At 58.7% G+C, this 13,376-nt stretch overlaps 1 protein-coding gene across 1 annotated transcript in view; it reads right to left on the bottom strand.

Annotated features, from left to right (window-relative positions):
- The window catches only part of LOC144954816 (eukaryotic translation initiation factor 4E-1A-like), a 38,351-nt gene that overhangs the window by 24,477 nt on the left and 498 nt on the right, over window positions 1–13,376 (bottom strand). The window contains exons 2-4 of the mRNA XM_078885225.1: window positions 5,436–5,473; window positions 2,862–2,957; window positions 1,224–1,287 (exon numbers count right to left, since the gene is read on the bottom strand). Coding sequence (XP_078741351.1) covers window positions 1,224–1,287; window positions 2,862–2,957; window positions 5,436–5,473 — 198 coding nt within the window. The remainder of the gene's footprint in view (window positions 1–1,223; window positions 1,288–2,861; window positions 2,958–5,435; window positions 5,474–13,376) is intronic.

The following is a 13,376-nucleotide window of genomic DNA, read 5'->3' as shown; positions in this document are numbered from 1 at the left end:
TGGGTGGGTGAGTGGGTGGGTGGGTGAGTGGGTGAGTGGTTGGGTGGGTGAGTGAGTGGGTGGGTGGGTGAGTGGGTGGGTGGGTGGGTGAGTGGGTGGGTGAGTGGGTGGGTGAGTGGGTGGCTAGGTGGTGGATGAGTGGGAGGGTGAGTGGGTGGGTTAGTGGGTGAGTGGGTGGGTGGGTAGGTGAGTGGGTGGGCGAGTGGGTGAGTGGGTGGGTGAGTGGGTGGGTGAGTGGGTGGGTGGGCGAGTGGGTGGGTGAGTGGGTGGGTGAGTGGGTGGGTGAGTGGGTGGGTGAGTGGGTGGGTGGGTGGGTGAGTGAGTGAGTAGGTGGGTGAGTGAGTAGGTGGGTGAGTGGGTGGGTGGGTGGGTGAGTGGGTGGGTGGGTGAGTGGGTGAGTGGGTGGGTGAGTGGGTGGGTGAGTGGGTGAGTGGGTGGGTGAGTGGGTGGGTGGGGAGGTGAGTGAGTGAGTGAATAGCTGAGTGAGTGGGTGAGTGAGTGGGTGGGTGAGTGGGTGGGTGAGTGGGTGGGTGAGTGGGTGGGTGAGTGGGTGGGTGAGTGGGTGGGTGAGTGGGTGGGTGAGTGGGTGGGTGGGTGGGGAGGTGGGTGAGTGAGTGGGTGGGTGGGTGAGTGGGTGGGTGGCTGGGTGAGAGTGGGTGAGAGTGGGTGAGTGGGTGGGTGAGTGAGTGAGTGAGTGAGTGGGTGGGTGGGTGGGTGAGTGAGTGGGTGGGTGAGTGAGTGAGTGGGTGGGTGAGTGAGTGGGTGGGTGGGTGAGTGAGCGGGTGGGTGGGTGGGTGAGTGGGTGAGTGGGTGAGTGAGTGGGTGAGTGAGTGGGGTGGTGAGTGGGTGAGTGGGTGGGTGGGTTGGTGTGTGGGTGGGTGAGTGAGTGGGTGAGTGGGTGGGTGAGTGAGTGGCTAGGTGGGTGGGTGAGTGGCTGAGTGAGTGGGTGGGTGAGTGGGTGGGTGAGTGAGTGGGTGGGTGAGTGAGTAAGTGAGTGAGTGAGTTGGTGAGTGAGTGAGTGAGTGGGTGGGTGAGTGAGTGAGTGAGTGGGTGGGTGGGTGAGTGAGTGGGTGGGTGAGTGAGTGGGTGGGTGAGTGAGTGGGTGGGTGAGTGGGTGAGTCAGTGGGTGGGTGAGTGGGTGGCTAGGTGGGTGGATGAGTGGGAGGGTGAGGGGGTGGGCGAGTGGTTTATTGAGTGGATGGGTGAGTGATTGACTGAGTCACCTTGAACACTGCGTAATCACAGCCGGCCACGAGACGGCTAGCTGGCTGGATGTGGTTGTAGAGACTGCGGGGAGAGAGAGACTCACTCACTCAGCCACTCACTCACTCAGCCACTCACTCACCCAGCAACTCACTCACCCAACCACCCACTCACCCACCCACCCCTCTATTCCCCCGCTCACCCACCCACCCACTGACCCAGACACTCACTCATCACCCCCACCACCACCACCATCACCACCCCCACCACCACCACCCCCACCACCACCACCGCCCCCCCCATCCCCACCACCCCCACCACCATCACCACCACCACCACCACCACCACCACCACCACCACCACCACCACCCCCACCACCACCACCACCACCACCACCACCACCACCACCACCACCACCACCCCCACCACCACCACCACCATTACCACCACCATTACCACCCCCACCACCACCGCCCCCACCATCCCCACCACCCCCACCACCATCACCATCACCACCACCCCCACCACCATCACCACCACCCCCACCACCCCCACCACCACCGCCCCCATCCCCACCACCCCCACCACCATCACCATCACCACCACCCCCACCACCATCACCACCACCCCCACAACCATCACCACCACCCCCACCACCATCACCACCACCCCCACCACCATCACCACCACCCCCACCACCATCACCACCACCCCCACCACCATCACCACCATTACCCCCACCACCACCATTACCCCCACCACCACCATTACCCCCACCACCATTACCCCCACCACCATTACCCCCACCACCATTACCCCCACCACCATTACCCCCACCACCATTACCCCCACCACCACCCCCACCACCACCCCCACCACCACCACCCCACCACCACCACCCCCACCACCCTCACCACCCTCACCACCACCACAACCACCACCACCCCCACCACCCCCACCACCCCCACCACTCCCACCACTCCCACCACCACCATCACCACCACCACCATCACCACCCCCACCACCATCACCACCCCCACTATCTTCACCACCCCCACCATCACCACCACCACCACCATCATCATCACTATGATCACCATCACCACGACCACCATCACCATCATCGTCATCATCACGACCATCATCATCACCCCCACCACTACCACCACCCCCCACCATCACCACCACCACCACCACCATCACCACCACCACCATCACCACCCCCACCATCACCACCCCCACCACCACCACCATCACCACCACCCCCATCACCATCATCACCACCACGCCCATCACCATCATCACCCCCACCACCACCATTACCACCATCACCACCATCACCACCCCCACCCTCACCATCACCAACATCACCACCACCACCACCACCACCATCATCATCACGATCACCATCACCACGACTACCATCATCCCCCCCCCCACCACCACCACCCCCCCCACCACCACCCCTACCACCACCACCATCACCACCACCATCACCCCCACCACCACCATCCCCACCACCATCACCACCCCCACTATCATCACCACCCCCACCATCATCATCATCACTATCATCACCATCACCACCATCACCATCATCGTCATCATCACGACCCCCACCACCACCATCACCACCCCCTCACCACCACCACCATTACCTCCAGAACATCTCCACGGAGTTGAAGTTGATGACGGGTCTCAGATTGAGGTGCCATGGACGGGAACGCTCGTTCTTCATGAACCACAACGTCCATCTTGGTGAGGTGGTGAGCAGATTGGTGAGGGGGAGAGAGGCTTGGTTAGGTGGTGAGGGAGATGGTGAGGTGATTGGTGAGGTGGTGAGCATGTTGGTGAGGAGGAGAGAGGCTTGGTTAGGTGGTGAGGGAGATGGTGAGTTGATTGGTGAGGTGGTGAGCAGATTGGTGAGGGAGAGGGGGAGGGAGAGAGAGGCTTGGTGAGGTGGTGAGCAGATTGGTGATGGGGAGGGGGAGGGAGAGAGAGGCTTGTGAGGTGGTTAGGTGGTGAGGGAGATGGTGAGGTGATTGGTGAGGTGGTGAGCAGATTGGTGAGGGAGAGGGGGAGGGAGAGAGAGGCTTGGTGAGGTGGTGAGCAGATTGGTGAGGGGGAGAGAGGCTTGGTGAGGTGCTGAGGGAGATGGTGAGGTGATTGGTGAGGTGGTGAGCAGATTGGTGAGGGGGAGAGAGGCTTGGTGAGGTGGCGAGGGAGATGGTGAGGTGATTGGTGAGGTGGTGAGCAGATTGGTGAGGGGGAGAGAGGCTTGGTGAGGTGGTGAGGGAGATGGTGAGTTGATTGGTGAGGTGGTGAGCAGATTGGTGAGGGAGAGGGGGAGGGAAAGAGAGGCTTGGTGAGGTGCTGAGGGAGATGGTGAGGTGATTGGTGAGGTGGTGAGCATGTTGGTGAGGGAAAGGGGGAGAGAGGCTTGGTGAGGTGGTGAGCAGATTGGTGAGGGGGAGAGAGGCTTGGTTAGGTGGTGAGGTGGTGAGGGAGATGGTGAGTTGATTGGTGAGGTGGTGAGCAGATTGGTGAGGGGGAGAGAGGCTTGGTGAGGTGGTGAGGGAGATGGTGAGTTGATTGGTGAGGTGGTGAGCATGTTGGTGAGGGAGAGGGGGAGGGAGAGAGAGGCTTGGTGAGGTGGTGAGCAGATTGGTGAGGGAGATGGGGAGGGGGGAGAGGCTTGGTGAGGTGGTGAGGGAGATGGTGAGGTGGTGAGCAGATTGGTGAGGGAGAGGGGGAGGGAGAGAGAGGCTTGGTGAGGTGGTGAGGTGGTGAGGGAGATGGTGAGGTGGTGAGGTAATTGGTGAGGTGGTGAGCAGATTGGTGAGGGAGAGGGGGAGGGAGAGAGAGGCTTGGTGAGGTGGTGAGGGAGATGGTGAGGTGATTGGTGAGGTGGTGAGCAGATTGGTGAGGGGGAGAGAGGCTTGGTTAGGTGGTGAGGTGCTGAGGGAGATGGCGAGTTGATTGGTGAGGTGGTGAGCATGTTGGTGAGGGGGAGAGGCTTGGTGAGGTGGTGAGGGAGATGGTGAGGTGGTGAGCATGTTGGTGAGGGGGAGAGAGGCTTGGTGAGGTGCTGAGGGAGATGGCGAGTTGATTGGTGAGGTGGTGAGCATGTTGGTGAGGGGGAGAGAGGCTTGGTGAGGTGGTGAGGGAGATGGTGAGGTGATTGGTGAGGTGGTGAGCATGTTGGTGAGGGGGAGAGAGGCTTGGTGAGGTGGTGAGGGAGATGGTGAGGTGATTTGTGATCCCTCCCCCAGCCCCTCCCCTCACCCCCAGCCCCTCCCTCCAGCCCCTCACCCCCTCCCCTCACCACCAGCCCCTCCCCTTTCCCTCTCCTCTCACCCCCCTCCCCCAGCCCCTCCCCCCCAGCCCCTCCCCTCAGCACTCACCCTTCCCCCCCAGCCCCTCCCCTCACCCTCAGCCCCTCCCCTCAGCACTCACCCTTCCCCCCCAGCCCCTCCCCTCACCCTCAGCCCCTCCCTCACCTCCCCCCCAGCCCCTCCCCTCACCTCCCCCCCAGCCCCTCCCCTCACCTCCCCCCCAGCCCCTCCCCTCACCCCCCCCCAGCCCCTCCCCTCACCCACCCCCCCCAGCCCCTCCCCTCACCCACCCCCTCAGCCCCTCCCCTCACCCACCCCCCCCCCTCACCCCCCCAGCCCCTCCCCTCACCCCCCCAGCCCCTCCTCTCACCCCCCCAGCCCCTCCCCTCGCCCCCCCCCCCAGCCCCTCCCCTCACTCCCCCAGCCCCTCCCCTCACCCCCCCAGCCCCTCCCCTCACCCCCCCAGCCCCGCCCCTCACCCCCCAGCCCCTCCCCCAGCCCCTCACCCCCCCAGCCCCGCCCCTCACCCCCCCAGCCCCGCCCCTCACCCCCCCAGCCCCGCCCCTCACCCCCCCAGCCCCGCCCCTCACCCCCCCAGCCCCTCCCCTCACCCCCCCAGCCCCGCCCCTCACCCCCCCAGCCCCTCCCCTCACCCCCCCAGCCCCGCCCCTCACCCCCCAGCCCCTCCCCCAGCCCCTCCCCTCACCCCCCCAGCCCCTCCCCTCACCCCCCCAGCCCCTCCCCTCACCCCCCCAGCCCCGCCCCTCACCCCCCCAGCCCCGCCCCTCACCCCCCCAGCCCCGCCCCTCACCCCCCCAGCCCCGCCCCTCACCCCCCCAGCCCCGCCCCTCACCCCCCCAGCCCCGCCCCTCACCCCCCCAGCCCCGCCCCTCGTACCGGTTCTGCAGCGCGTGCTCCTCTCTGCCTCGCGCCTCCTGAGGGGAGTGGCGGTGGGGGGGGGAGGTCACGTGGTGGTCACGTGGTGGTCGCGTTGATTCAACGGTGGGTGGGTGAGTGAGTGGGTGAGTGAGTGGGTGAGTGAGTGAGTGAGTGGGTGAGTGAGTGGGTGGGTGAGTGGGTGGGTGAGTGGGTGGGTGAGTAGGTGAGTGGGTGGGTGAGTGGGTGGGTGGGTGAGTGGGTGGGTGAGTGGGTGAGTGGGTGGGTGAGTGGGTGAGTGAGTGGGTAGGTGAGTGGGTGGGTGAGTGGGTGGGTGAGTGGATGGGTGGGTGAGTAGGTGAGTGGGTGAGTGGGTGGGTGAGTGGGTGGGTGAGTGGGTAGGTGAGTGGGTAGATGAGTGGGTGGGTGAGTGGGTGGGTGAGTGGATGGGTGGGTGAGTAGGTGAGTGGGTGAGTGGGTGGGTGAGTGGGTGGGTGAGTGGGTAGGTGAGTGGGTAGATGAGTGGGTGGGTGAGTGGGTGGGTGAGTGGGTGGGTGAGTGGGTGGGTGAGTGGGTGGGTAGGTGAGTGGGTGAGTAGGTGAGTGGGTGGGTGAGTAGGTGAGTGGGTGGGTGAGTAGGTGAGTGGGTGGGTGAGTAGGTGAGTGGGTGGGTGAGTAGGTGAGTGGGTGGGTGAGTAGGTGAGTGGGTGGGTGAGTAGGTGGGTGAGTAGGTGAGTGGGTGGGTGAGTAGGTGAGTGGGTGGGTGAGTAGGTGAGTGGGTGGGTGAGTAGGTGAGTGGGTGGGTGAGTAGGTGAGTGGGTGGGTGAGTGGGTGGGTGAGTGGGTGGATGGGTGGGTGGGTGATTAGGTGAGTGGGTGGGTGAGTAGGTGAGTGGGTGGGTGAGTGGGTGGGTGAGTGGGTGGGTGAGTGGGTAGGTAGGTGGGCGAGTAGGTGGGTGAGTAGGTGGGTGAGTAGGTGGGTGAGTAGGTGGGTGAGTGGGTAGGTGAGTGGGTAGGTGAGTGGGTAGGTGAGTGGGTGAGTGGGTGGGTGAGTGAGTAGGTGGGTGAGTAGGTGGGTGAGTGGGTAGGCGAGTGGGTAGGTGAGGTGAGTGGGTAGGTGGGTGAGTGGGTGAGTGGGTAGGTGGGTGAATGGGTGGGTGAGTGAGTAGGTGAGTAGGTGGGTGAGTGGGTAGGCGAGTGGGTAGGTGAGGCGAGTGGGTAGGTGAGTGGGTGGGTGAGTGGGTAGGTGGGTGAATGGGTGGGTGAGTAGGTGGGTGAGTAGGTGGGTGAGTGGGTAGGCGAGTGGGTAGGTGAGGCGAGTGGGTAGGTGAGTGGGTGAGTGGGTGAGTGAGTAGGTGGGTGAGTAGGTGGGTGAGTAGGTGGGTGAGTGGGTAGGCGAGTGGGTAGGTGAGGCGAGTGGGTAGGTGAGTGGGTGGGTGGGTGAGTGGGTAGGTGGGTGAATGGGTGGGTGAGTGAGTAGGTGGGTGAGTAGGTGGGTGAGTGGGTAGGTGACTAGGTGAGTGGGTAGGCGCGTGAGTAGGTGGGTGAGTGGGTGAGTAGATGGGTGAGTGGGTAGGTGAGTGGGTAGGTGAGTAGGTGAGTGGGTGAGTAGGTGGGTGGGTGAGTAGGTGGGTGAGTGGGTGGGTGAGTGGGTAGGTGGGTGAGTGAGTAGGTGGGTGAGTGGGTAGGTGGGTGAGTGGGTAGGTGAGTAGGTGGGTGGGTGAGTAGGTGGGTGGGTGAGTAGGTGGGTGGGTGAGTAGGTGGGTGAGTGGGTAGGTGAGTGGGTAGGTGAGTAGGTGGGTGAGTAGGTGGGTGAGTAGGTGGGTGAGTAGGTGGGTGAGTGGGTAGGCGAGTGGGTAGATGAGTGGGTGGGTGAGTGGGTGGGTGAGTGGGTGGGTGAGTGGATGGGTGGGTGAGTAGGTGAGTGGGTGGGTGAGTGGGTGAGTGGGTAGGTGAGTGGGTAGATGAGTGGGTGGGTGAGTGGGTGAGTGGGTGGGTGAGTGGGTGGGTAGGTGAGTGAGTGGGTGAGTAGGTGAGTGGGTGGGTGAGTAGGTGAGTGGGTGGGTGAGTAGGTGAGTGGGTGGGTGAGTAGGTGAGTGGGTGGGTGAGTAGGTGAGTGGGTGGGTGAGTAGGTGAGTGGGTGGGTGAGTGGGTGGGTGAGTGGGTGGATGGGTGGGTGAGTAGGTGAGTGGGTGGGTGAGTAGGTGAGTGGGTGGGTGAGTGGGTGGGTGAGTGGGTAGGTAGGTGGGCGAGTAGGTGGGTGAGTAGGTGGGTGAGTGGGTAGGTGAGTGGGTAGGTGAGTGGGTAGGTGAGTGGGTGAGTGGGTGGGTGAGTGAGTAGGTGGGTGAGTAGGTGGGTGAGTGGGTAGGCGAGTGGGTAGGTGAGGTGAGTGGGTAGGTGGGTGAGTGGGTGAGTGGGTAGGTGGGTGAATGGGTGGGTGAGTGAGTAGGTGAGTGAGTAGGTGGGTGAGTGGGTAGGCGAGTGGGTAGGTGAGGCGAGTGGGTAGGTGAGTGGGTGGGTGAGTGGGTAGGTGGGTGAATGGGTGGGTGAGTAGGTGGGTGAGTAGGTGGGTGAGTGGGTAGGCGAGTGGGTAGGTGAGGCGAGTGGGTAGGTGAGTGGGTGGGTGAGTGGGTGAGTGAGTAGGTGGGTGAGTAGGTGGGTGAGTAGGTGGGTGAGTGGGTAGGCGAGTGGGTAGGTGAGGCGAGTGGGTAGGTGAGTGGGTGGGTGAGTGGGTGAGTGGGTAGGTGGGTGAATGGGTGGGTGAGTGAGTAGGTGGGTGAGTAGGTGGGTGAGTGGGTAGGTGGGTGGGTGAGTGGGTAGGTGGGTAGGTGACTAGGTGAGTGGGTAGGCGCGTGAGTAGGTGGGTGAGTGGGTGAGTAGATGGGTGAGTGGGTAGGTGAGTGGGTAGGTGAGTAGGTGAGTGGGTGAGTAGGTGGGTGGGTGAGTAGGTGGGTGAGTGGGTGGGTGAGTGGGTAGGTGGGTGAGTGAGTAGGTGGGTGAGTGGGTAGGTGGGTGAGTGGGTAGGTGAGTAGGTGGGTGGGTGAGTAGGTGGGTGGGTGAGTAGGTGGGTGGGTGAGTAGGTGGGTGAGTGGGTAGGTGAGTGGGTAGGTGAGTAGGTGGGTGAGTGGGTAGGTGGGTGAGTGAGTAGGTGGGTGAGTGGGTAGGTGGGTGAGTGGGTAGGTGGGTGAGTGCGTAGGTGGGTGAGTGCGTAGGTGGGTGAGTAGGTGGGTGGGTGAGTAGGTGGGTGAGTGGGTAGGTGAGTGGGTGAGTAGGTGAGTGAGTGAGTAGGTGGGTGAGTGGGTAGGTGAGTGGGTGGGTAGGTGAGTAGGTAGGTGGGTGAGTAGGTGACTAGGTGAGTGGGTAGGTGAGTGAGTAGGTGGGTGAGTGGGTAGGTGAGTGGGTAGGTGAGTAGGTGAGTGGGTGAGTGGTTTGGTGAGCGGGTTGGTGAGTGGGTGGGTGAGTGGGTAGGTGAGTGGGTGGGTGAGTGGGGAGGTGGGTGGGTGAGTGGGTAGGTGAGTAGGTGAGTGGGTGAGTAGGTGAGTGGGTAGGTGAGTAGGTGAGTGAGTGAGTGGGTGAGTAGGTGGGTGGGTAGATGAGTGGGTGGGTGAGTGGGTGAGTGAGTGGGTGAGTGAGTTGGTGAGTGGGTGGGTGAGTGGGTAGGTGAGTGAGTGGGTGGGTGAGTGAGTTGGTGAGTGGGTGGGTGAGTTGGTGAGTGGGTGGGTTAGTGGGCGAGTGGCTTATTGGGTGGGTGGCGTAGCGGTTTAAACGCAATTAAATAAACACGCAAAAACACATGTTTTGTTTAAACTTAAAGTTTAACCATGAACTAAATGTTGTTGTGTATCGTTAACACAAATCGTTTCCCCCTCACCACATTGTTGTAGCGACGGATTCGATCGATTCTCTTCATAACCAAAATAAACACAAAGTAATCACTCCCGTAGTGGGTGGATTAGTGGGTGTAGCGGTTTAAACGCTATTGAAGAAACACGCAAAAAGCATTTGTTTAAACTTAAAAGTTTAACCATAAACTAAGTTGTGTTGTGTATCGTTAACACAAATTGTTTCCCGCTTACCATTGTTGTAGCGATATATTCTCTTCACAACCAAAATAAACACGTTGTCGTTGTCTCCTGTTATCGTCGTCGTTATTATTGTTGTTGCGTAAACTTTAATATCTTTTAAATTGTGAGGAAACGTTTAAAAATAATAAATAAATTAACACAAAAAAGCGCGGGAAAATTCTCCTCACCGGGAACTCGCCGCGTAGCGAGAGGCACGCGCGGGGTTTCCCGCTCCAATTTAACAGGGGCGAGGGGGTGTGACGTCATTCATCTCCAGCAAAGTCAATGGGGAGAGGTTTCCCGCCAAAAAATTATGGCGGTTGGGTGGGTGACGTCACTAATCTATCCAGCAAAGTCAATGGGGGAGGGGTTTCCCGCTCCAATTTAACAGGGGCGAGGGGGTGTGACGTCATTCATCTCCAGCAAAGTCAATGGGAAGATAATTCCCGCCAAAAAATATGGCGGTTGGGTGGGTGACGTCATTAATCTCCATCAAAGTCAATGGGGGGAGTGGTTTCCCGCTCCAATTTAACAGGGGCGAGGGGGTGTGACGTCATTCATCTCCAGCAAAGTCAATGGGAAGAGGTTTCCCGCCAAAAAATATGGCGGTTGGGTGGGTGACGTCATTAATCTCCATCAAAGTCAATGGGGGGAGTGGTTTCCCGCTCCAATTTAACAGGGGCGAGGGGGTGTGACGTCATTCATCTCCAGCAAAGTCAATGGGAAGAGGTTTCCCGCCAAAAAATATGGCGGTTGGGTGGGTGACATCATTAATCTCCATCAAAGTCAATGGGGGGAGGGGTTTCCCGCTCCAATTTAACAGGGGCGAGGGGGTGTGACGTCATTCATCTCCAGCAAAGTCAATGGGAGAGATGTTTCCCGCCAAAAAATAATGGCGGTTGGGTGGGTGACGTCACTAATCTATCTAGCAAAGTAAATGTGGGAGGGGTTTCCCGCTCCAATTTAACAGGGGCGAGGGGGGGGTGACGTCATTCATCTCCAGCAAAGTCAATGGGGAGAGGTTTCCCGCCAAAAAATTATGGCGGTTGGGTGGGTGACGTCACTAATCTATCCAGCAAAGTCAATGGGGGAGGGGTTTCCCGCTCCAATTTAACAGGGGCGAGGGGGGGTGACGTCATTCATCTCCAGCAAAGTCAATGTGCAGAGATGTTTCCCGCCAAAAAATAATGGCGGTTGGGTGGGTGACGTCATTAATCTACGGCAAAGTCAATGGGGAGATGTTTCCCGCCAAAAAAATAATGGCGGTTGGGTGGGGTGACGTCATTCATCTCCAGCAAAGTCAATGGCGAGATGTTTCCCGCCAAAAAATAATGGCGGTTGGAGTGGGGGGTGACGTCATTAATCTCCATCAAAGTCAATGGGGGGAGTGGTTTCCCGCTCCAATTTAACAGGGGCGAGGGGGGGTGACGTCATTCATCTCCAGCAAAGTCAATGTGGAGAGATGTTTCCCGCCAAAAAATAATGGCGGTTGGGTGGGTGACGTCATTAATCTACGGCAAAGTCAATGGGGAGATGTTTCCCGCCAAAAAAATAATGGCGGTTGGGTGGGGTGACGTCATTCATCTCCAGCAAAGTCAATGGGGAGATGTTTCCCGCCAAAAAATAATGGCGGTTGGGTGGGTGACGTCATTAATCTCCATCAAAGTCAATGGGGGGAGGGGTTTCCCGCTCCAATTTAACAGGGGACGAGGGGGTGTGACGTCATTCATCTCCAGCAAAGTCAATGGCGAGATGTTTCCCGCCAAAAAATAATGGCGGTTGGAGTGGGGGGTGACGTCATTAATCCCCATCAAAGTCAATGGGGGGAGTGGTTTCCCGCTCCAATTTAACAGGGGCGAGGGGGGGTGACGTCATTCATCTCTAGCAAAGTCAATGTGGAGAGATGTTTCCCGCCAAAAAATATGGCGGTTGGGTGGGTGACGTCACTAATCTATCCAACGAAGTCAATGTGCGAGATGTTTCCCGCCAAAATTATGGCAGTTGGGGGGTGACGTCACTAATATCTACTGAAAAGTCAATGGGTAGAGGTTTCCCGCCAAAAATAATGGCGGTTTGGGGGTGATGTCACTAATCAAAGTCAATGGGGGAGATGTTTCCCGCAGATACACACACACAGACACACACACACAGACACACACACACAGACACACACACACAGACACACACACACAGACACACACACACAGACACACACACACAGACACACACACACAGACACACACACACAGACACACACACACAGACACACACACACAGACACACACACACAGACACACACACACAGACACACACAGACACACACACACAGACACACACACACAGACACACACACACAGACACACACACACAGACACACACACACAGACACACACACACAGACACACACACACAGACACACACACACAGACACACACACACAGACACACACACACAGACACACACACACAGACACACACACACAGACACACAGACACAGACAGACACACACAGACACACACACACAGACACACACAGACACACACACACACAGACACACACACACAGACACACACACACAGACACACACAAACAGACACACACAAACAGACACACACAAACAGACACACAAACAGACACACACACACAGACACACACACAGACACACACACAGACACACACACATAGATACACACACAGTGACACACACACAGTGACACACAGACACACACAGACACACACACAGTGACACACACAGACACACACACAGTGACACACACACATAGACACACACACAGATACACACACAGTGACACACAGTGACACACACACAGACACACACACAGACACACACACAGATACACACACAGTGACACACAGTGACACACACACACAGACACACACACATAGACACACACACAGACACACACACAGACACACAGTGACACACACACACACAGACACACACACATAGACACACACACAGATACACACACAGTGACACACAGTGACACACAGTGACACACACACACAGACACACACACACAGACACACACACAGACACACACAGACACACACACACACAGACACACACACACAGACACACACACACACAGACACACACACAGACACAGACACACAGACACACAGCTTTGTGTGACTTCTTTATTTGATTGCCATGCACAGCCACCCGTCGCCTGCACAGTCAGAGCGAGCTCCTTCGCCACGACCGTCTTTGTATCCCCATCACACCCACAGGCTCCTCGTGGTGCCAGGCTAGGTGCACAAGCTGCCACGGGGCGTGGTGCATGCAAATGAGGGGGCGTGGTTTATGCAAATGTAAGGTGGGTGGGCGTGGTGCATGCAAATGAGGGGGCGTGGTTTATGCAAATATCGTGGTTGGTGGGCGTGGTTAATGCACATCCACGGGGAGTGGTTAATGCAAATGATGAGGTGGGTGGGCGTGGTGCATGCAAATGAGTGGGCCGTGGTTTATGCTAATTACGAAGGGGGCGTGGCATATGCAAATGTTGACGCGGGGGCGTGGTTTATGCAAATTACGAAGGGGGGCGTGGTTAATGCAAATGTTGACGCGGGGGCGTGGTTTATGCAAATTACGAAGGGGGGCGTGGTTAATGCAAATGTTGAGGTGGGTGGGCGTGGTCCATATAAATGCGGGGGCGTGACAAATGCAAATTACGAGGGGGGCGTGGTTTATGCAAATGTTGGGGTGGGCGTGGTTTATGCAAATGTTGGGGTGGGCGTGGTTAATGCAAATGATGAGGTGGGGGCGTGGTTTATGAAAATGATGAGGTGAGTGGGCGTGGTTTATGCAAATTACGAGGGGGGCGTGGTTAATGTAAATGTTGAGGTGAGTGGGCGTGGCAAATGCAAATTGCAAGG

This window comes from Lampetra fluviatilis, unplaced genomic scaffold, assembly GCF_964198595.1.
Source record: "Lampetra fluviatilis unplaced genomic scaffold, kcLamFluv1.1 SCAFFOLD_179, whole genome shotgun sequence".
Taxonomy (NCBI): domain Eukaryota; kingdom Metazoa; phylum Chordata; class Hyperoartia; order Petromyzontiformes; family Petromyzontidae; genus Lampetra; species Lampetra fluviatilis.
Note: the sequence above shows the minus strand (reverse complement) of the source record. Positions and strands in the feature narration are given on the sequence as shown.